The sequence below is a fragment of the Dermacentor silvarum genome, unplaced genomic scaffold, assembly GCF_013339745.2.
Source record: "Dermacentor silvarum isolate Dsil-2018 unplaced genomic scaffold, BIME_Dsil_1.4 Seq12222, whole genome shotgun sequence".
Lineage (NCBI taxonomy): Eukaryota > Metazoa > Arthropoda > Arachnida > Ixodida > Ixodidae > Dermacentor > Dermacentor silvarum.
Genome location: NW_023605663.1, coordinates 35,624 through 59,999, shown reverse-complemented (window position 1 = coordinate 59,999; position 24,376 = coordinate 35,624). Strand labels below are relative to the sequence as shown.

Sequence of the window (24,376 nt, the reverse complement as noted above, 5' to 3'; positions counted from 1 at the left end):
AAGTTGACGTTGATGAATGCAGAACAAGTATGCAAGGCAGCTGAGGTGTCTGCCGTCCAAAACGAAATATGGGAACGAGAATGTCAAGTTGACGCACTGAAGATGATGCCGAGCCTCGAACCACGCGCACCACAGGACGACGATGCCAAAACGCAAGAAAGGCGCGTCGACGCGGCCAGGGCGAGGTCAAGTAACAGTGGTAACCTAGCAGTGTTGAAGTGCCACAGGTGTGGGCGAAAACACGCAGCTCGGAACTGCCCAGCATTTGGATTGGACGCACCGGCGGTTCACTGCGGGTCATTTTGCGGATTACTGCAACAGCAACAACCAAGTTGCGGAAATAAAAAGTAGCAGGAAGATTTCGACACCTTAGACATCTCGCTCAACAGAGTTACGCACCAACAAGACTGGGTGGTCCAAGCACAAGTGGCGAACAGGGGGCTCGAACTCAAGATGGACACGGGCGCTCAAGCTAATATTCTACCGCACGGCATGTATCAACGCCTACAACCGATGATGCAGCTGAAGCCTAGCAGCTCCGTACTGCGGTCGTACGTCGGAGGGATCATGAAACACCTTGGAATTGTGACCACAAAGGTAACAATATGTGACAGGTCAGCTGACGTAGACTCTTTTGTAGTGAAAAAGGGACGCCAAACTATTTAAGGGCTCCACGCCAGTGAGACATTGGGGATTTTCAAACAATCTATCGGCATGTAATGGCAAGGGACCTCGAGCAAGTGATGAAAGATTTCCCCTAAGTTTTCAAGGGCCTTCAGCGCCCACACAGAATGGTGCTACGTGAAGTTGCCGTCCCCGTCGTTCAGATGACCCGACATGTGCCTCTTTCCTTGCAAGAGCCACTACGACAGGAACTCGACCGAATGAACTCGACCGAATGCGAAAGGCGGGCATCATTGCAAGATTTAGAGGAACCAACAGACTGGGTGAGTCGCCTGTCACTTTAAGAAAAAAAAGAATAGCGAACTGTGGGTGTGCAAGGACCCCGGAAAAACAATAAATGCTTGAAGTGCGAATACAACGAGATGCCCCGACGAAAAGACATCGAGCCAGAAATCGCGGGAGCGAATTTTTTTCCTGTCTTAAGGCAAAGTCGGGCGTCCATCAGATACCGCTCGATGACGAGCCGTCCAGAATATGGACGTTTACTACTCCTTTTGGGCAGTATCAGTGTCTGAGACTGCGATTCGGGATCGCGTCGGCCTCTGAAGTCTTCCAAAAAACCATGAGTGAAATATTTGATGCAATACCGGGAGTGCGAGTTTATGTCGATGATATTCTGATATGGACTCCCACAAGGTAAGAACACGACGAAAGTCCGAAAGCGGTCCTGGAAGCAGCGCACATTTCTGGCCTTACTTTGAACGCGGCAAAATGCGTAATAGGAGGGACGAAAATTTCATCCTTGGGCGAGGTAATTTCCGAAGAGGGCATACAGCCAAATCCCGCCACTGTAAGCGCCATGCTCGACATGCCAGCACCCACCGACAGACTAGGAGTACTGCGAATGCCAAGCGTTGTCAATTACTTTGGAAAGTTTCTGCCAGCACTCGCTGTAAAAACCCAACTGATGCGCCTGCTGATAAAGGACACGATATTCTAGTGGCGTGAAAATCCCGACAGGGAATGGAATTAGCTAAGCAAGTAGCCTCAGCATGCAGTCTGTGTTGGCAATTTTCGACCTGAGAAGAGACACCGAAATAACCTCGGACGCTTCTCAATATGGCATAGGGTCCGTTCTAATGCAGCGATATGAGGTATCGTGGAAACCTGTCGCTTACGCTTCGCGAGTGCTGACCGAGACCCAGGAGAGATACTTGCAGATTGAAAAACAAGCAATGGCTGTGGTATTGGGATGCGAAAGATCCCATCACTTCCTGTACGGGCGCAATGCAATCCTCAAAACCGACCACCGTCCACTATTAGCCATCGCGCAGAAAGCCAATGGTGAAATGCCGCCGCGGTTGCAGCGTTTTTTCCACGGCTGCTGAAATATGATTTTCAACAACAGTTTATTTCAGGGAAACGGCTAGTGCTGGCAGACATGCTGTCACGGGCTCCAGTCAGCAGACAGGAGACACACGAAGACAACGATGACGTGGAAGTCCATGCCGTAAGAATAGTGTCGTCACTCGTTAGCGAAGCAAGTCAAGCCCCGTTGTCGCAAGAAACCAACAAATGGCAGTTACTAGAAGTGCGTCATCGAATGCATAAGGAACAACAGACCGATAGACCTTCTGAAAGGAACTGTGGTAAACGGTATATGCTCAAATGGTGTAATACAGTGGTACCAGCAAGTATGCGTCCTGAGACACTACGCAGAGAACACGAAGGGCCCATGGGGCTTCACAAGTGTAAATCACGAGCACGACTAGTCGTTTTCTGCCCAGGCATGAATACGGACATAGACAATCTTAGCATTCAATACGAAATGGCAGCGCTGCGCTCCGCGTATCCATTTTTTTGGCCAATCTCCCACTTATTTTGAGAATCCCGAACTTATATATTGCTCTCCTTCGGAGAATAAAGTATGCTGGATTATCAACGTGACGAATATCATTCACAGGCAACCAGGAACTAAAATCCACGCCACCTCTCCACTCAACTCGTGTCCCGTGTGTGCCCTACTTCGTGCGCACAGCCACTAGGGTACGCAGGAGCCACATCTAGCGCCGGCGAGAAATGAGGACCTCATGTGAGAGCACATTTCGAGAAGCTATTAGTGGTTCCGTTCGCTCTTTAGACAATAATAAAATATTTCATTAGGGCCAATAAACGTACGACGTTATGATTTTGTCAACACGAAGGACACAGTCGCTGTATCCACATTATTAACTGCAAATAGATGAAATGCGCGCACTTTTCACGATAAAGGAATATTTGAAGAACACGGAAAACTGCAAAATGTGGTTGCGACTCAAACTTTCAAAAATGCAAGCACATGCTACGTACACGAAGAATGCATCGCTTTTCTGCCAGTCCTTGCGTCCGGTCTGAATCCGTGCGTCAGCTGCAACCTCTGCCAGCGGCGGCGACTCCGTTTGGACTTGTGGCGCTATGCCGCCGGCTTCGATTGGATCTGAATGAGAAAAAGGCATAAGCATAGAGCGATACCGACACTGTTCCACCACTTGGAGCATGGGAGGACGCGCAGGCTACTATGCGTCCTGAAGCAGCAGCCGCACAGCACGGCGCGCACATGACACGTTTCAAGCCAAAGCCTCAAGAGAGTAAGAGATTAACGATGAACATCAGTGGGCTCTCCACGCTGTTTTGAGCCCTACGCCCCTCCTGTACGTAATGTTTAGCTGCTAAACTACACATTAATTTACAGCGAAGCTGCATGCGGCTACCTCAGGAAATTTTCTCCGTCTGTGCGTGCACATCGTCGCGTCGACAAAGAAAAAAATTTCGTCTCCAGCGCTGGTGTAACTTTGAGTTTTCGCGTAATAAAATTATGTTTTCTCGCGTGTTCAAATTACAATCGGATGCTATCATGTCTGCAGGCGTTGTTTAGGTCGTACTTTACACATTTTTGTGACGTACTTTACTTTGAGAAATTGAATTAGTTCAATAACGCACTTGCGCTAGGCGGAGGGTCTACTAGAATGAGGATATATGCTGCTCTCCTGCACACCTTTGTGCGCGCGTGACGAACATGCGCATATGGTGTAATTTCCCTTGATGATTGGGCGCTCTGTCCATTGCATCTGTCGCGCAGAGTGTGCGCCGACATCAGGGCAAGACTTAAAAAATTGGTGACGTTCACTTCGGGAACACGGGTTACTCGCAAGCGCATGGACGCAGCGAACGTGCTCCGCGGCGTCGAAGCACCAACAGAAAGGGGTGAGCGAGGTCACGGACACATTGATCTCGATGGTGCGAGGCCTTGAGATGGTGGCGATTGTGTGATGTCGACAACAGCTTCGCTGTACAGCCTCCCGCATGTTTAGCTATATCGCGCGAGCGTCCATCAGTTAGCGCCTCCAAGCGGCAATAACCAGCGAGACCGGCAGAAGTACTCTCAAGTGCACTAAGCACCCTCCAGTTATAGAGTCCTCTAACGCGATGTTCCCTTCAGGATGACGTACGACCATATTATGGTGTGCTCGCGCGATATAGCTAAAAATGCGGCAGGCTGTAGATCCACTTTCACAGGGTCGAATGGAGGCGAAAATTTTTTTATGGTTAATTGCCATTTTTATTCTGCGAGTGTTCCTCCTGTGAAAATGTGTATTTTATTTCGAGGCCTTTTTCTGAAGCAAAGCTTTATAGTCTAGGTTGAATCGTATATGGCTAGGCGGAATCGCCTGTGTACAGAAAGCTATCATCATCAGCATTGGCACGAGCGTCATCGTCTTCTTCCGCAGCTGCTCGTCGGTGCCTCTCGGGTTGCGCTCGCGCTCGGCACGCACTCGTGCCACTGCTCCCGCGTTCGTCTTCGTCGTCGTCTTCTTCCACAGCTGGCGGCGTTGACGCTCATCATTTCAGCGTAGAATTTCACTTTTGTCGTCGTAATGGGGGGGCCGCGTTTACGGGGGTATGAGCCATTCATTGCCTTACGTAAAGGACAGATTTAATTTTGAAGCAATGTAACTTCGAAGAATTGCAAGCGCCAATAACGGGCGAATGCTGCTAACCACGTCGCCGAGCAAACTCGACATATCGAACGCAAGTGACAACGGTGGACTGCGGGCATACCGTCAGCGACGTCGTTCTCTATCGCAGCCGAACGTGCATGTAACCTCATAATTGAGAGAGAGAGAAATAAAAGGAAGAAAGACCAGGAGGTTAGCTATTGTAAATACCGGCTGGCTACCCTGTGCTGGGAAAGGGCTAAAAGAAATAAAAGGTGATAAATACTTTAATGAACCCTCGGGATCAATCCAATGATAAATACCGGGGCCGCACGTTTCAGCTTCGCTGGTTAACCATCTTCACGGAGTGGAAGGGCCGACGAATTTTTTTTTATCTTACCCAGCTGAGCCCTACGACTTCGTTAAATTCAGGTATGTTGTGTTTCTCTTGCGCGAACTCATGACCTTGCTGAACCTCGTAAGCGCACAAGTATGCAACATGCGATGGGTATAGATTGCGATGGGTCAATTGATGATTCAGTAGGCCAATTACCTGCTCAAAAATACTTGTAACAATATTCGTTGTTTTTAACATACAGAGCAGCATTGAAAGTGAAAGCCAACTACTTTTTATTGGTCACAACAGTCATAGAAGCTGCACAGCTGAACGCGGTCTGGATTTAGCACTGCACTGTAACGAATTACGGATCAATCAGGCATGACCGAGCAATCGGGCAGGTAAGTTGTGACCATCAAGAAAAAGTAATATTTGGCGGAGTTTTCTTAGTTATCTTACTGATGCGCCGTTTGGCGGCTTTTAAGTCAATTCTCAATGCGCCATTCAGAGGAAATTCTTCTTCTCCGAATAATTACAGGCTCTAGTTCACTTTAACAAAACTATCAGTGGCAACTTGTAGCTATGGTGTTGGGCTGCTGAGCACGAGGTCGCGGGATCGAATCCCGGCCACGATGGCCGCATTTCAATGGGGCGAAATGCGAAAACACCCGTGTACTTAGATTTAGGTGCACGTTAAAGAACCCCAGGTGGTCCAAATTTCCGGAATCTCCCCACTACGGCGTGCCTCATAATCATATCGTGGTTTTGGCGCGTAAAACCCCATAATTTAATTTTAGTTTTCAACTTGTATCTCTTCTGCAAAATGTGCGTCCGTTCAGGCGTCTCGCAAACCTGCCGATACGTGCCGTATTTGCGTCGATGGAGTGTTCAAGCGGCTGCCATGTTCTGTCTGTTGGATTGCTAGTCAAAACAGAAATGAAGTCGCACAGCATGAGCGATATGTTGCTCTGGCGCACGTCACATCAGAAACTTTCGGGAAACAATAAATGTAACCTTCGCGCGATTTTCCTCGCGCACACAAGCTCCCCGCTCACAAACGACTACTTGTGGACAGACAAAAAAAAACGAAAAAAAGAACATATTGTCAGGACCTTGCACTTACCACACCTATGGATTACACGAGCGTATAATGTACCTTTATGCTATCATAAATTATAGCGTTTTAACTTCACAGTGCTTTACGTTCTTTCTTTAAGGAAGGCAACTCTATTCTTGTAATCTTCAGACTTCGTAACAAAGTACCACGCCAGGGAAAATTCGATGACGACACTATAGCAGCATCAGAATTTGCACCAAAGAGCCGCATGCGTTGGAGCATGCAGCACTGTACGATGTCATGACACCGACGCAACCAAAAACAAAAATCAAGAAAGCAAAACGTCGGCTGCGCGCGGATGTTCGCGCGCTAGTTTTTCCAGACGGCGCAAGCGCCACCACGTGACTCTGGTCCACCAATAGGGTCGCGCAGGTCTCATCGGCTGCCCACGCTGGAGGTCTCTGGCGGAAAGATAAAAGAATGTCGCTGTCTTTAGATATATTCAGGTGGCTTAGTGGCAGCAGTATGAGCTTGAGAATCGGAGTTCAGCCAACATTATAGTTTCGCAAGGTGATGTACTGATAGCAGTATCTTGTATCCACGGTGTAAGAAATATAGGTGTTACACTCGCCGGCCGCCGCGGCGGAGTGCGCGGTCAGATCGTGTTCGCTGTAGCCACGCTCATCGGCCCCTACCAATCGTTATGTACCAATCATTATGTGGCCACATCAGAATGCCTGATAGAGTGTGCGGTGCTAAGAAAAATTCGTGGGGCCGGAACATTCATGGGGACGGGTTACCAGCCAAGCTGTTAGGCTACATACATTATGAAATCGATTTTTTTTCTTACGGCACCACACTACGCCGACACAAGTGCCGCCGCGGCCACCGCACTCCCCATGCATTTGCCTCAACCGCTGCTGCAGCCGCGCCGGCACCTCCGACGAGCGTTACGTTATCCCCACAGATGTGCAGGCCACGTGCACAGGCGCCATCGCCGCACCCTTCCCCCTCTCCACTACCCGTATCCGGTCCAGTTAACGCACCCTGTCCCCGATACGGACATAAGCCAGCCAGGGTAACCCCCTGGGAAAGCTTGCGGGGGATGCATACGGGTAAACTTGACAGCGCGTAAACAGGCAGAGGTAAAGAGCTTTACTGAGAAAAACGTTTAAACAATTTGCCGTGGTTGAACGGTGTTTAAACCAAGCTTTTCGAACGATAGCATGGTTATGCTTGCTTTGGGAAAGGACAAAGACTCTGCTCGGAGCCGTCAGCACTGCCGCATCTACAATTGCACCACAAGACAACACACAAACACTGCTCGGTGCGGCAGCGAGCGAATTGACTTTCATGCTGCGTTTCGCTTCAACACAAAACTAAGCGCGAAAAGCACAGCGCATACGCAGAAACCAGCACTCAGCCACTCCAACCAAAGGACGTGGGCCCGAGTGTCCTAATTAACTCCTTTGCATTATGACAACGGTGACGCGCGTACCATCAGAATTGTTGCGTGAGCTTTCCGCCGGGAGTGGCAGGGAAAGTCTCAGTTTGATCTTGGCCACGGTGTAAGATATCATCATCGTCATCACCCTATATTTCAGCCTATATTTAGGTCCACTGCAGCACGAAAGCATCTCCCTGTGATCTCCAATTACAACCCTGTCTGGCGCTAGCTGATTCCAACTTGCGCCTGAATATTTCCTAACTTGATCACCCCACCTAGTTTTCTGCAGTCCTCGACTGTGCTTCCCTTCTCTTGGTATCCATTCTGTAACTCTAAGGTCCACCAGTTATGCATCCTACGCATTACATGGCCTGCCCAGCTCCATTTTTTCCTCTTAATGTCAAATATCGGCTTTCGCCGTTTGCTATCTGATCCACACCGCTCTCTTCCTGTCTCTAAACATTAGGCCTAACATTTTTCGTTCCATCGCTCTTTGTGCGGTACTTTACTTGTTCTCCAGCTTCTTTGTTAACCTCAAAGTTTTTGCCCCATATGTTAGCACCGGTAGAATGCAATGATTATGTACTTTTCTCTTCGACCACATTGGTAAGCTCCCAGTCAGGATGTCGCAATGCCTGCCGTATGCACTACAACCCAATTTTATTCCTCTGTAAATTTCTTTCTCATGATCAGAATCCCTGTGAGTAATTGACCTAGATAATAAACGTACTCCTTTACAGGCTCTAGAGGCTGACTGATGATCCTGAATTCTTGTTCCCTTGCCAGGCTATTGAACATTATGTTTGTCTGCTGCATAATAATCTTCAATCCCACTTCTACACTTTATCGGTTATGGCCCTCAATCATTAGCTGCAATTCATTCCCATTGTTGCTGAATAAGACAATGCCATCTACAAACAGAAGGTTGCTGAGATATTCGCCGTTGATCCTCATTCCTAAGCCTTCCCAGTCTAAGAGCTTGAATACTTCTTCTAAGCATGCAGTGAATAGCATTGAAGAGATTGTGTCTTTGCCTGACCCCTTTCTTGATAGGTAACTTTTCTCCTTGTGGAGAACCAAGGTAGCTGTGGAATCCTTGTAGATATTTGCGAAGTTATTCACGTATGCCTCCTGTACTCCTTGATTACGCAATGCCTCTGTTGGAACAAGCACGACAAAGAAGAGGACGAAGCGCGTGCTTGGGCCCACGCGCAACAGCAGCTAAACCACGGAGTCGTTTCACGGTTTATTCATAATAAATCCTTTAATATGGAACGGAGGCTTGATTTCCTTCAAGTGGTGCCGAAACTCATCGGAACAGCGAACTACATCGATGGTACCAAGGTAATCGCCTCCCTGCCTACCGATTCATCGTACCGACCTTGGCTGCTCATCGCGGAGTCCAACCATGGAAGCGTCCAGCTCAAGCACAAGCCGAGAGATCGCAGCTAACGCGGCTTATTAACGACATCGAATCAACGCTAGCCAAGACAGTGTTATGAAGAGCAGCTTTACTCCTTAGCGAACGCCTCAATCATCTTCACACCAACTTGAGGGCAACTGACTCCGACATCGTACCTCTGCTCTCTACCACGGAAGCTGAAGCAGAGTTTGATCAGGTTGTCGATTACAATGATCGAGCCACAGCGACGTCCGCGAAGCTCAAATACCGTATACGTCAGATTCATGAATCACTCAACCGTACGTCATCGTCGACGTCAAACGAAGTTCAACGCACGCTGCAACCCGGTGTTCATCTTCCGAAGATCGAACTATAAAGTTCAATGGTCGACCATCAATGTGGCCGCCTTTTTGGGAACACTTCAACCAAGTGATCCACAACAACGGTGGCCCTCCGACGTCAACAAGTTCACCTATCTACGCTCAGCCTTGACCGGCGATGCGGCATTGGTGATCGCGGGACTTCCAGCAACTGCGATGCTACAGTGATGCCCTGGGCATTCTAAGCGGCGCTTTGCTAAGGACGACTTGATCATCAGGATCACATGCAGCGACTCATCGACTTTCCACCCGTTCGACCCCAATGACCTTCGCGGCCTTCGAAGCCTCTACGACACTGTGCAGTCCCAGACACGTGCCCTCAAGACTCTTGCGATATCGGAAGAATTATTCTTCAATGATCTACCCCATTCTCTGAAATCGCTTCCTCACGATATTGTCCTCGATTTCAACAAGACCATTGCACGCCAGAGTTTCGAGGAAAGGGGAGGAGCTGGAAGCACTGGCGAACAAGCACAGCGCACCCAGCAACAGAAGGCGAGCATTAAGTCTTTGCTGCTTTTTATTCAAACAGAAATAGAGTCTCGAGAACGAGCAGTCCTGCATGTTTCTGTACAAGAGGACGCGTTGAAAAGCAAAGATAAAGAATTTCGCACTACCGCCACATCCACTTCGCGACCTTTATCCTTAACGAAACAGCCGTGCCATCAACGCTCAACCACAGAGTCTTTGACCTCATCCACTAAACCCGTTCTTCAAAAAAGGACTGATTTTTCTACGAATCAACGACCCATTGTACAGAGCAGTGCGACTCGGCAATTTCTCTCGAGGAAAAGAAAAAACGCCTTCTAGGTGCACGTCGCTGCTTCCATTGTACCCTGGAGCATCACGTAGCAAAGAATTGCACAAGAAAGGTAAAATGTGGATAGTGCAATCGGCGCCATGCGGAAACAGTGTGTGACCCAAGGTTGATGAAATTGACCGCCGGACCCCAGACATTCCCTAAACAGGTACAACTCTAGATGACTGGAACTGGCACGTCCAAACGGCTCATATACCTCCAAACAGCTGTTGCTTGGGCAGCCGGCCAAGATAGTAAAATGCTGGTTCGCGTTTTATTGGATGGAGGCAGCCAGCGCACTTTTGTGACCGAGCAATTGGCTGAGAAACTTAATTGTCAAGTTCTCGATCGCGAGTGTCTTACAGTAGGACATTTTGGAGGGCATCATGACGAGAAGACTTTCCGACGAGTGTCTATCACTCTGAGTTCAGTGCATAGTTGCAAGACACTGTTGATCGAAGCGCTCGTCACGACCAAGATCTGCGACCAATCCATTCCGCGACCGAGTGGAGACTTTACTGACAAGCTCGAGCACCAAGGTTATTACTTCACCGATAACGATTAAGCTGAAGCCAAAAAGCTGTCAATGTCTTAATCGGCAGTGACTTACTGGTCATTTGTCACGGGCAACGTACGGAATTTGGAGAACAGACTTAAAGCTGTCGAGGCATCCTTGGCTGACTCTGCACAAAACCAGCAGCCTCTTGTGCTACCGTCACACACTGCAACGAGAGAATATTACTGAAAGCGGCAGTGGAAGAATTTAAGATCACCACAGATAATTACTGGGACCTAGAAATTATGGTGATTAAACCCGGGACATAACAAGACACAGGACGCAGACCCAGTTTTGGACTTCTTCAAAAGCACAGTCAAGCTGGAGAATGGTGCCTACGGTGCCGTTTGCTACATTTGCACAGCAGGCAGTACGAACGACAAAAGCTCTACGATAGTCTTGTGCAAGTCCAGGGTGGCCCCAATGAAAGAGACAAGCCTTGCCAGACTCTAACTACTAGCCTGTCTTGTCTCAGCACGAATGTACGAGTACGGGCGTCAAGAGCTATCCGAGGACATTACATCAGTGCAGTTTTGGACTGACTCAATGATAGCACTGCACTGTACTGTACAGCACTGCACTGTAAGAATGAAGTCTTTTCATCCTAATAGATGAAAAGACTTCATTCGCCATAGGGTAACGGAGATTCAGAGTAAACGGACACATTGTGGAGACACTGCCTGGAAAGCAAAATCTGCTGATTTTTGACAAGAGGAGTTTCGGCCGTGAATTGACAACAAACTCAGCCTGGTGGACAGGACCCCATTGGCTTACTGTTAAGAGAATGAATGGCCACCACCGTAGACCAAACTCAACCGATATTCCACCGAGTATCACGGAGGAGCGTACTCATCGGGTACCATGCTTGCAAGTCGCCATGCAAACCGAACCCACCTATTATGGTCATTCACAACTACAGCTCTCTTACTCGACTACACCGTGTTACAGCTTCGATACTGCGATTTACCTCGAAGTTGAAGCAGAAAAGTGTGTCCCGGGGAGCCCTGAATGCAGAAGAAGTGCAAGCCGGCGAACTATACATGATAAAGAAGGTTCAAAGCTCAGCCTTTTCTCCTGAAATTGACGGCGTCTCCAAAGGAGCTCAACATATAAAGGATTCTATACTGTTGGACGTGACATGCTTCCTCGACAATGGAGTTCTTCGAGTCCGGACGCTACAATACAGTAAGAAATCATACATGAAAAACATCCAATCGTCTTACCAAAGGGACCCCTATTACTGCGAGCTCCTCGTCATGCAGCACCATCGGCAACTTCTTCATGCAGGAGTTGTACTCCACTTGTACATAGGGGAAAGATTTTGGATATTACGAGGACGGCAGCTAGTCAAAGGTCATCAGAGATGCATCGTGTGCCAACGCTACAACGTCAAAGCTTTCTCCGAAGTGACTGCACCGTTACCACCTGAAGAGTAAACCGCTTCGGAACCCTTTCAAGTAACAGGACTAGATTTCGCCGGTCCCCTCTACGTTAAACATCCAAATGACTACGCCAAAGTGTTATTTGCCTGTTCACGTGCGCCGTGATTAGAGCTGTTCACCTCGAACTAGTAGAAGACATGACCGCCACAAGCTTTCTCAACGCTTTCCGACGCTTTGTGTCGCAGCGGGGACTTCCTTCTGTTATATATTCCGACAAACGTCTAGCATTCAAGAAGAGCAAGAGAGAGCTTTCGAGATTGTGGTAGTCATTGAGAACGAAGAAGTTTGTAACTTCATCGATCATCACATAAATGGAAATTTATCGCCGATCAGCACCGTGGTGGGGCGGTTTTACGAGAGACTTATCAGGTCGGTCAAGCTGACTTTGAAGAAGTGCATCGGCAAGAGATATCTTACGGAGAAACAGCTACAAGCAACTTAACTGAAGTAGAAGCTGTGATCATTCCCGGCCAATCACATACGTTTATAGCGACTATCGTGATCTGGAACCCCTCTCCCGCTCACTTCTCATTGGAAAGCGAATATCTGCTCTTCCCGTAACACGCGGCGAGATCACAGCCGATGGTCGCCATATACTACCTATGTGGGAACAAGGGAAAAAACCTCGAAGACTTTGTGGGAACGTTGGTCCAAAGAATACGTCTCGGAGTTAAGAACAATGTCAAGCTCCAAGTCAACCACACCGTTCGACAGAATTAAGAAAGGTCCTCGTCCTTCTACAAGAGCCCAACAAGCCCCGGCAACTATGGAGCATTGTTCGAATAGAGAAGCTCCATAAACGAAGGGATGGCAAGACAAAACCTGTACCTTGAGACTACCGGCGGATCTACCGTTAACGGGTCGTTCAACACCTGTACCCGCTGGAATCAAACATTTTGTGAATTTTTTGCGCGCGGGCCAGTTTGTTGAAACAGGCACGACAAAGAAGAGGACGAAGCGCGTGCTTGGGCCCACGCGCAACAGCAGCTAACCCACTGAGTCGTTTCACGGTTTATTCACAATAAACCCTTTTCCTATGGAACGGGAGGCTTGATTTCCTTCAGCCTCTATGACTGCTAGTATCTCTACTGAATCAAATGCCTTTTCATAATCTATGAAAGCCATATAGAGAGGTTGGTTGTACTCGGCAGATTTCTCGATTACCTGATTAATGACATGGATATGATCCATCGTAGAATATCCCTTCCTGAAGTCAGCCTGTTCTCTTGGTTGGCTGAAGTCAAGTGTTGCCCTGATTCTATTGGCATTTATCTTGCTGAATATTTTATACAATATTCAAAGCAAGCTAATGAGTCTATAATTCTTCAATTCTTTAACGTCTCCCTTCCTATGGATTAATCGAATGTTAGCGTTCTTCCAGCTCTCTGGTACACTTGAAATCGTGAGGCATTGCGTATAAAGGGCTGCAAGCTTTTCAAGCATATCTCCTCCATTTTAATTAAATCGACTGTTATTCCAACTTCTCCAGCAGCTTTTCCTCTGGTCACGGCTTTCAGGCCCTTCTAACTTCATCGCTAGTTATAGAAGGGTGTAAGATGTACGCATACTCTTTAGGTGAGGACACTCGCGAGGTGAGATCGACTATTCTGTGAGCGTCCACCTAGTGGACTGTCCACTTGGGCTGTAGCCATTTGCCCCGCTTGACGAGCGCGAAGGTGACAGCCAGTTACCTTCGCGCTCTTGAAGCGGTAGCCAATGGCGACAGCCGAATGGGACAGTTCACTAGGTGGACTCTTACGGAATACCCCCCCCCCCCCCCACACATTCCCCAGATAAAGCAGCAGCGGCGCGCCTCCATCGGACCGGTGACGGCAGGGGATACCTATCGGCGGGACGACACAATTTCAAGACAGAAACGTTTTATTGGTATTATCTCCCGTTGGTATAGCAACCGGCGCTTCCTGGTAAATCCGAAATGATTGAGTGGCGCACGAAACTAGGCCACCGGGTGGGGGTAGAGCGTGGGGAAGAGGGCAGGCGCGCGTTACATGTTGACGCACGCTCTCGCCTGCGTTCTAAGTGAGGTTGCGTCGTTCCGCCGATAGGTATGTCGTTCCGGCGTCGTTGTGCCGATAGGTTCCGCTGCCATCACCGGGCCATTGCTACTTTATCTGGTCGATCGCGTCTCGCAAGCAGGCCGAGAAGAGTCCCCATCTATAGAGTATATATCTTACACCAAGACCTTGGCTGAGCTTGAAGGTAAGATTTACGGAACCAGGCGTTTTCTGAGTTTGTACCTGTGCTGGTCGAGCTTATCGCTCTAAAACATATTTGCCTCCAGGCGGCAAGAAAACTGGCACCTTTTCGATTGAGCTCAAGGTGTTCAAACCACGGTGCCACTGTAATTATTTCTGCAGCACTGCGACAGACATTTTTTTTAGAATTTCGCTAGAGGTAATTAGTCCGACTGCATTCTACTAGAAATAGAGAAGGGCGAACCTAACTATGGTAGGCAAGGAGCGACAATTAAAAGGAAAATCAGTGACTAGCACGCTGTACTGCGGAGCCAGCAGGTTGTAAACGTTATGAATGCGTAGGGAAGTGCCAACGCATTTATAATAAAAAACGTGCGTCATATTAGGCTCACGTTACATACCGTTTAAGCGTTTAAAAGCAAGTGTCTCAGTGTCTGAGTTCTTTGTCGCTTACCATGAACTCGTTCGGGCGCCGCAGCAGCGTCCACTGCTGGGGGAGGAGGCGTCGTCACTTGCAGACCATGGTCTCCGCTAGCAGTCGCATTACGCGCCACTCTGTGTCGGCGCTTGTGTCGGTGATGCCCGCTATGGTGCGATTTCTTGGACGGCGTCCGGTGACCTCCACACGTGCATGGCCCACGCCGTTTCTCGCAGCCATGGCGTACGCTGGCCGGTGGCACCCGCACCAAGGGCCCAGGCATGCCGACCTCCCCTTGGAGTGCTTGCGCGAGAAACCACTTTCATAAGTACACCCCAAAAAAGTATTCGAAGGTACAAAGTACAAGTGATGTTAGCCATATGAGGTAAGACTGGCAGATGACTATCTTTTCGAATCACGGCAGCGGCGGCCGCATTTCGATGGAGACGAAATGCAAAAACGTCCGTGTCCTGTGCACTGGGGGCACGTTAAAGATCCCCTGGTGGTCAAAATTCATCCGAAGTCCCAAAGTACGGCGTGTGTCATAATCAAATTGTAGTTTTCGCACGTAAAACACCATAATTAAACTCAATTTGAGTTGCGGAATAGCGCATCGGCATGAAACTACTGCAACAAGACGGCATTCTTCTGCAGTAGTACAAAAACAATGTGACGGCGCTGAAGTGGGGCGCCCTGCAAGTGATCCAGCTTTACACGTCATTTAGGCTTGCCGGCAGGCGGCGCCACGGTATGCTCTCGCCTAGGAAGACTTGCAAGTATGGCTCCCTACCCTCGTCCACAGTTTACTCAATTGCAGCTGTATCTAGAAGTCACTGTAAACAGAAAGTACCTATCCTGTGTTTTCCAGCGGCTAAAAAAAAGCCGGCAGATCCCACGCCGTGTGGGAATCGATGTTATGCGAAGCAGTTGCGGGGAGCCTACCAAGTTAGTGGAACGACCATGAGAGCAGCAAGACATAGGCAGCTCTTTCATGACCTACAAGACACGCATGTCATGACATTCATGTCATGAGTCTCAGGAGTCTCTTTAGCTGCACCTAGAGACCTTAAGGTGAAATCCATAGTCATGCTCATGACTGACTTCGACCATCAACACTTAGCCTTTTTCTTCACTTAGTACCACATCAGAACTCATTCCATTGGTTTTTGAGTGTTAATGTTTTCTCGCTGAGTCATTATCATTTTCGCTAAATCATGCTCATGACTATGGCTTCTACCACCATCGTTTAGTGTTTCCTCCACTTTGTACCCACGTCCGAACCCATTTCAGTCGTTTTGAGTGTTAATCTTTTTTCGCTGAGTCATTGTCATTTTTGCGCAGTCATGGTCATGACTATGACTTCTACCATCATTCTATAGTGTTTCCTTCACTTGATACCCACGTCCGAATCCATTTCAGTGTCTTGCTGCGCCTCTTACACGTGTGGGAAGTGCACCACAGTCTGCTTAGAAGATGGCGAAGGCAGCCGCACCCGTAAGCTAAAAAATACGCATCGCGAAACTAACGGACGAGGCAGAGCTCTACGCAGAGCAACTTGCACGACAGAACTGGGACCAGTTCTGTAACTCCCTGCAAGGAACGCTGGGCACTGCGAAGACGTGGACCATACTCAGACATCTCCTAGATCCGACCCAGAGCAAGAGAGAAAGCAAGCACACGATGAGCCGAGTATTACACAACTTCGGAGGCAGGACGAATCAGCTATTTTTGCCTTACAAAGTAGATATATTGGCCAGCCGATACGTGGTGCAAAGCCAGCGACTGACTACGCCGGACTGGAAAACAGCGAGCTCGACCGGGACATAACGTGTTCCGAGCTAACACGAGCGATCGCAAGACCCACTCGAAACACCACTCCTGGCAAGGACGGAATCACCAACAAGTTGTTAGGTAACCTGGACGATTCAACCGTGCAGGCAATACTGGAACTCTTAAATGCACACTGGAGCAGAGAGACCTTACCCCCGGAATGCAAGCATGCGGAGATTACACTGATGCCACAGCCAGGAAAAACGCCCTGCCTGGAAACCTAAGGCCCATTTCGCTTATGTCTGCCTCGGTAAATTGATGCGTGTTATCTTAGACAGGCTACAGACGCATCTCGAAGAACTTCAACTGATGCCGAACACGATGTTGGTTTTCGGCCCAACTTGTCAACGCAAACGTGCTTCTGCCGCTCAAAGAGGAAGTACTGACTGCAGCAACGCCGTGGTGCTCAAAGCAATTCTCGCACAACACCTAAAGGGAGCCTTGACAACGTGGGGCACGAAGCCATACTATCCAATCTCAGTGACACGAATACGAACGTACAGCTACGTGAGGGCTTTTCTCACTGATCGCACAGCCACAATAGGGCTGGGAAATGTGAGGTCACAGCGAATAGACACACCTAATAGAGGAACGCCACAAGGAGCAGTGCTGTCACCGACACTTTTCAAGGTGGCCATGATGAAACTCCCAGCCTAACTCGAGAAAATACCGGGGATCAGACATGCCTTGTATGCAGACGACATCACGATATGGATGGTCGGAGGGTCTATAGGAGAACAACAAGAGGCATTACAGGAGGCAGTAGACGTCGTAGCAACTATGCGGAGACATGCAGACTGCAATGCGCGCCGGAGAAGTCGGAGTTCCTCATAATCGACAAGCGCTCACGAGGACTATCAACAGCCCCGGCACCAACCATCCACCTGCGAATAGGTCCTCGAGAAATTACCAAGGTAGACAGACTTCGAATCCTCGGCTTACACTTACAAAAGGACGGGGGTGGAGGATACGCCATACAGAAGCTACAACACACGACCACGCACATATTGCGCATGATTCAACGAATTACCAGTAGGAAGAGGGGCTCAAGGAACAGGACCTAATCCGATTAATGCAGGCTCTGATAGTGAGCCGCATTGCGTACGTGGCACCATATTTAAATTTAAGGAACGCGGAAGTGGAGGTACTCGACCGGCTGATACGCAAGGCGTATAAGCAAGCGCTCGGACTCCCACCCTGAACGGCTACTTTTCACCTCGAGTAGACAGGGTGTACAACAACGCACGGGAAATCATAGAGGCCCACCTGGTAAGCCAGAAGGAAAGACTACTACGCACAATAGCGGGACGCGCGTCTTGGAACGTCTTGGATATTCCGTACGGAAGACCGGCGCACTGACCAAAATGACAACACGAATACAAGAAACTATGCACTCTCACCGATTCCGAGGAACATGCACCCAAACTTACACATCTGACGGAGATAAGCCGAGCGCAGGCGCTCGCGAGAGAGTATAGAAACCACCCCAATGTCTTGTACGTAGACGTGGCCAGCACCGCAAGAAGCACCGCATTCGTCACCAGCGTAGTCGACAATCACGGGACCGAAATAAATGCATCGTCGGTTTCCAGAGTGAGCGCTGCGGAGGCAGATGAACTAGCGATAGCGTTAGCAATCACGACGAGACCGCACTGGGATAGCGTCATAGTTCTGACGGACTCTCAGACGGCATGCAGAAATTACTCCACGGCCAAAATTTCCAGGGCGGGACATCGCATTCTGAATGGAGCGAACTAGCTGCCACCATACATACAAATCGTGTGGACTCCGGGGCATGAGTCCTTACGCGGCAATCAGCAGGCACACGCCTACGCCCGAGCGCATGCACACCGGGAGCCGCGCGATGACCCGCCGAGCAGTTTCAACCAGAGTCCATACCATTAACCTACACTCACATCCTACAACACTATGGCCTTTCACGAAGAACACTACCCCCCCCCCCCTCATAATGCTCTGACGCGAGAGAAAACCATAATATGGCCAAACCTCCAAACAAACACGGATCCACATTTGAGTCTTTACCACGCAAAAACCCTGCGCTGTATTCCTATAAATGTCCACACTGTGATCAATATGCAACACTTTACGACATGGTATGGGCTTGCGCAAACACACCACAGCTAACACCCATAACACCCCACCACACGGCAATGGGAGGCAGCGCTGTCCAGCTCCGACTCGACGGACCAGCTCTACCTGGTCGATCGAGCGAGAAGGGCAGCTAAGGCCGCTGGACTCCTGGACGGAGGGGACCACCCACTGCAGAGCGGAGGAGCTACCTACGCTCGCGTGCTCTTTCAATTAAAGTTTATTCTCTCTCTCTCAGTGCCTTTTGAGTGTTCATCTTTTTTCCCTTAGTCACTGTCATTTTGCCTGAGTCATGCTCTGACTATGACTTCTACCAGCATCCTTTAGTGTTTCCTTCACTTACTACCCACGTCCGAACCCTTTCAGTTGCTTTGAATGTCAATTTTTTTCGCTGGTGATTCTCATTTTTGCTGAGTCATGCGATGCCTATGACTTCTACCACCATCGTTTAGTGTTTCCACCAGTTAGTACCCACGTCCAAACCCATTTCAGTCGTTTTTGAGTGTTAATCATTTTTTCACTGGGTCATTCTCATGACCTACATGATAGGCATGTCATTACATTTATGTCATGACGAATCACTTATGTTCGTCATACACTCCTGTCATAATATGCAAATTTTGGTACCTACCAAGTTAAGGAAACCACCATGAGAGCACCAAGACGTAGGCGGCTGTTTCATGACCTACATGACACGCATGTCATGACGCTCTTGTCATGACATGTCATTCATGTTCGTCATATAGCTTGCTGTATTTGCCAATTTTGGTACATACCAAGCTAACGAAACCACACGAGAGCACAAAGACGTAGGCGGCTATATAGATAGATGATAGATAAATATACAGATATACAGACATACAGATAGATAGATAGATAATAGTAGATAGATAGATAGATAGATAGGCAGACAGACAGATACCGTCAAAGTAGCAAATGTGCGCCAAGAAATACTTCGCATTTAAAATCCTTCGCAAATTTATGCCAAGCTTAGCAACTGATATATCAGGGATAGCTAAACTCTGTAAGCTAGTTCTCACCATGTTCCCAAGTCCTAAGCACATCTTTGTTTGCCATTCTTGCGATTCATCATTAACGCCACTTCTTTATTCTCACCGTCCTTGACATACGGCGGCTTCGGGGCTCCTACGCAGGTGGCATCGCTAGACAACCCCATCAGCTTTCACCGCCGCAGCTTTAAAAATGCCTCCCTGGCATCCAAAGTGGAGATGGTAAAATGCGAAATGAGCAGCAACAATAACAGATTACCGCGCAAACAGCGTTTAGCAATTTGGTGGGATAAACAGCTAACTTCAATGTTTTTTTTTCGCCTTGGTTTTGCTAAAACTGATTTTGCAAGGCGCCCCCTTGCTCTTGCGTTTCCACCCGCGGTAGTGGATTAGTGGCTATGAATGTCTGATGTTGACCACGAGATTGCGAGTTTGATTCCCGGGCGCAACACTCCAATTGCTAGTAGGTACAGCGTTTGACCGCTGGGCCACGCTGCGCCGCTCGCGCGTACCGCGTTTCTAGGTGGTTTCTTTCTTTCGCCGAGGACGCTCGACGCAATCATATGGTTCGCATGAATGCACCCTTGGAAGCGTGGCTGTATGGCTGAGTGGCTACGGCGCTCGCTTTGGATCATGCGTACGCTGGTTCGAACCCCGCCCGGGCTAGAATTTTTTTTTCTAATATCACACTTTTCTTTTTTTTCCCTCTCTGTTTGCCAGCGTGGTCGCTTGAACCCCGGTGCCACGGCGGCAGCCGTGGTGCCGGGCACCAACGTGAAGCGGCGTCGTTGGGCTGTTGCGGAGCGCAGCGTAGCACACCCCAAATAAAAAAATACTGCTCCAGTCAGTAGACTGCTCCTCCGTGATAGTGAGATTATATTTGGATCATGAAAACAGTGATGCGTTTATAATACCACCGATCCCAACAGCAGGCTAGCCACCACCAGCCCAGCGTTTTCTCCGTCAACGCCTCCTCCGTTCCAACGGCGGCGGCTAGAAACATGGTACGCGCGATCGGCGCAGCGTGGCGCCAGCAGTCAAACACTGTACCTACTAGCAATTGGAAATACGCTTCCCGGGCATGGCTCCCGTGTTCCAATGCAGTGCATGCTGGATAACTGAGCGTTAGCGAAATTATGCAGCCCAGTTCTCAGAGATTACGGCGTCTCTCGTATTCCGTGAGTTGCGTTATGATCCTAACTAACCCAACCATAGAGGTGCTTACTGAAGGCAATCGACAACATTAACTGATAAATTTGCTAGCCATCGAGCGTTTGTACTGCGGCGTTGTTCGCGTGGTCCTCGCTTTTTTTTTCCTTGCGGTGTTTTGTACTAATAGAGCTCATGTCACTCACAAGCGTTGTAGCGGGTACCAATGGAGATCACGAGTGTTCTGGTTGGTGCAGTTTGGCTGGACGGGTCTGTGTCCTCTGTTTCAACGCGGAGTATTTGGGCCGTCCAGATGCAGCGGAAAATGCTGCGAGTTGGATTCACGGCCTGGACCGCACGCGTCGGATCGTCGCCAGTCAGCAGATGTGCCCACCTGACGGCACACCGGCAGTCCCTGCACCAAGTGAGATAAAGAAATTGGGTAACAGTGAATGCAGAATTGTAGGTGACTGCTGGAGCTTTGTCAAGTGTTGCTATCATGCCGCACCGTCTTCCACGTCTTCTTCTTCATCGAAGGTACGCACTGCTTGCTCGTGCGTTGTTCACGTGTTCGCATAATAGAAATCGTATCCTGCATCATCAGTATCATCACCATTATCATCACCAGCCCACCTTTAAGTCCATTGCAGGATGAGGACTTTTCCCTGGGATCTGCAATTGCCTCTGTCTTGCGCTTGCTGATTCAAATTGCACCTGCAAACTTCCTAATTTCATCAACACACCTAGTTTTCTGCCGTCCCCGACTTCCTTGACACCCATAGAGAATGATCCACCGGTTATCTACCGTATGCATTACATACTTTCCAACTCCATTTTTATAGCGAAGCTGTTACAGTCTAGCTTCCAGGAGATTGCGTGCGTAGAAAACTGAAAGTGTAGTGTACCAACAATTCACGACACTGCACACTGTGCAGAGCAAGGCATCTAACTGATGACCCTCGCACTGTAAAATCTTTAACTGTTCGTTCGACATAAATAATTTATTAGGCATATCGAAATGCGAAATATCATTTAAGCCAACCGTTGGAAGCAAACCCAGTGGAGTCATTTTAACTAAATTTTATTGAAACCTTAGAGCTAAGAGGGTAATTGTGCAGAACGCTGTGAGCGGAATCGTGCAATTCGACCTCGGAGCAACGCTGGCAGTAGCAGTCCTGCTACCAAGAGGGTCTTTACAGCGAAACTGTTATAGGCTAGGTTCCAGGGGATTGCGTGGGTAGAAAACCGGAAGTGTAGTGTACAACAATTTAAGACACGTCGCGCCACCTGATGGAGTCGTGTGAAAACGCCGGGTTGGCGTCGTTCTCAAACTTAGGATTGTAATAAAAAGTGCATTATACTGTGGTTTTCGCCAGATCTTACGTTTGCTTTGCCATTAGGTGACGTAAATAACGCTGGCGACCACGTAGCTTGTGTGCGCGCCTCGATTGGTGTAGCAGTCTTTAATAGAACACTTTTACAGTACTATGATAGCGATTGTGTACGTTCCCCCCGCAACGCCTGCGAAAGACATCGAAACGTTCGTGATAGTCATGTTCGGTTGGGTGATCCCCAATGAGGATACGCCAATTCTCATCGTGGGGCCAATATTCACTACACCAGACCCACCATACTCACAGCTTTACTGGCTTCCATTTTAGCAGTAGTGGAACGGCTCTGAATTTTTAACAGCGGAGCTGTTTAAGCTTGAGCACCCGCCAGTCCCGACGTGGATCGAAAACTATCGTCATCAGCATTGGATCGAGCGTCGTCGTCTTCTTCCGCAGCTGGCTCGTTGGCGCACCTCGGTTTGCGCTCGTGCCATGTGATGCCGTACCAAGCACGAGCGCACGCGCTTGTGCTCGGCCCGGCATCCAACGACACTTAGTACAACAAAACGACCCGTAACTATTTTGGCTCCATGTGCAGGCTGGTTTGGCTGCGTGTGCGTGAAGGTTGACTCCATGTGCATGGCGGTTGTCCGCCAGTTGTGCCTTGGGGGCGATGTGAATGCTTTGATATGCGAAAAAGTACAGGACATTGAGGTCGGCGAAAAAGCAAGCGCCTAGTTAGCGCTTCATTGCCACGACGTTGCAGTTTGGTTCAGTGTGTCAGTTTTTATTAGTTATTACAGTTAGCACGAGTTAAGTCGTAGGCTCGGTTTGAGCGGTGAATTAAATTTTATGCGTAAGTGTCAAATGACCTATTGAGCGAAACGCAGCTCCACTAACGTGAAACCTGGAAGGTGCGAACTATGCAGTGATGCAGCGCTAATGGGCTCATACGGCCTTAAGGTACGTATATACTAGCGACAAAAACGCGCGCGACACGCAGCGTGCAGCAAGCAAGCGCGCTGCACAAATGCGTTGCGAAGGTCACACTGACCCGCGTTTTGCGGGACGCGGCAGTCACATGACACCACTTGACGTCCCGTTTCGCCTCGTTTCCTTCCGAGACTTCTCGTGAAAGCACGCGCTCCGTTCTCCGTCACAGTTGCTTTGTTGTTTCGGCGTTCCAATGGGAGTCGCTCAAGCTCAGAGAGGTCTCAAGTCACTGGAACCTGGGAAGTACCGCAACCCCTTTCTCTTCGCCGCCGCGCAGCCGATTGGTCAGTTGCCGTCAGGTGATCACTTTCCGCCATAGATGGTCCACGCCGCGCTGGAGCGGACAAGAAGACAAAGGCATCGCTCGCACACGCTGCGCGTATGAGCCATTGACGAGGTCAGATTTTGCATTTTGTGTAATTTAGGGCATATGTGACCTTCGTAGACTAAAACAAAACGAAAGGAAACGCCTGGATGCGGCGCTTTCGGGTGCAGCAACCCCCGGGAGCGAGGGAAAGCGCTTTTCGCGATACCATTTAAGCGGAAAGAGCGACAGCAAGCGCTGCGCTATCTCGCTGCACCGAATAACGCGCGACAATTTCACTCCTACTAGGTGAACTTGATGATATCGCAAAGCTGAGAGACTTTGCGGTATAATCGAACAGCGTAAATGCCATAATGGGAACGTGACGCGTTTGATTTGTAGACAGCGGTTTGCTTGCGCAAACGAAGCGAGAAATACTCAAAAATATGCAGAACCGAGCAGAATGCCACTCGAAGAGCGTCGTAATGCAGGCGGCTGTGTAAAGAAAAAACATAATGTAGTGAGAAAACCACTGCAACAAATATCTATCAACCTGTCAATGTCGAATATTAAAATCTACATTTTCTCTTGTGTTGCTGTTTATTACTGCTTAAAACAACAGGAACGCGACGTAGACAACTCGGTTGTAGCATATTTTCTTGTACTGCAGTCAGGCACCGTTTATCTTCGTCGAAGTCGATCTGCATCAATCGTTTCGAGCGCGGTAAATCAGTAGCCACGTTCGAAAGCTATTACATCCACGCTTATAAACGATGCGTGGCAACGCTTGATACCTAGTCAGCCTAAAAAATCCTCTGTGACACACGATCATCGGATTCGTTTTGCATTTAGAACGGGGGGTGTGCAGTTCACCGCTTCAATTTCCGAGTACATGTAATTTATTTCGTGTCTAGCTAAGCAAAATATGGTTTTGCTTGTGGATTTGACAGGGCCCATAGCGACAACCATCATGCCAGTCTTCACTGTAGCAAGCCTAG

The 24,376-nt window shown here is 48.9% G+C and overlaps 1 protein-coding gene across 1 annotated transcript; it reads right to left on the bottom strand.

The window, feature by feature from the left end:
- Nucleotides 1-2,973: 2,973 nt before the first annotated feature.
- LOC125941711 (uncharacterized) lies at nucleotides 2,974-14,949 on the bottom strand (the record flags this gene model as incomplete). Its single annotated transcript, XM_049659524.1, has 2 exons — nucleotides 14,689-14,949; nucleotides 2,974-3,100 (listed from the first exon to the last, which is right to left on the bottom strand). Coding segments are annotated over exons 1-2 (374 nt in total), but the record flags the coding sequence as incomplete, so codon positions are not given.
- Between the last annotated feature and the right edge of the window lie 9,427 nt (nucleotides 14,950-24,376).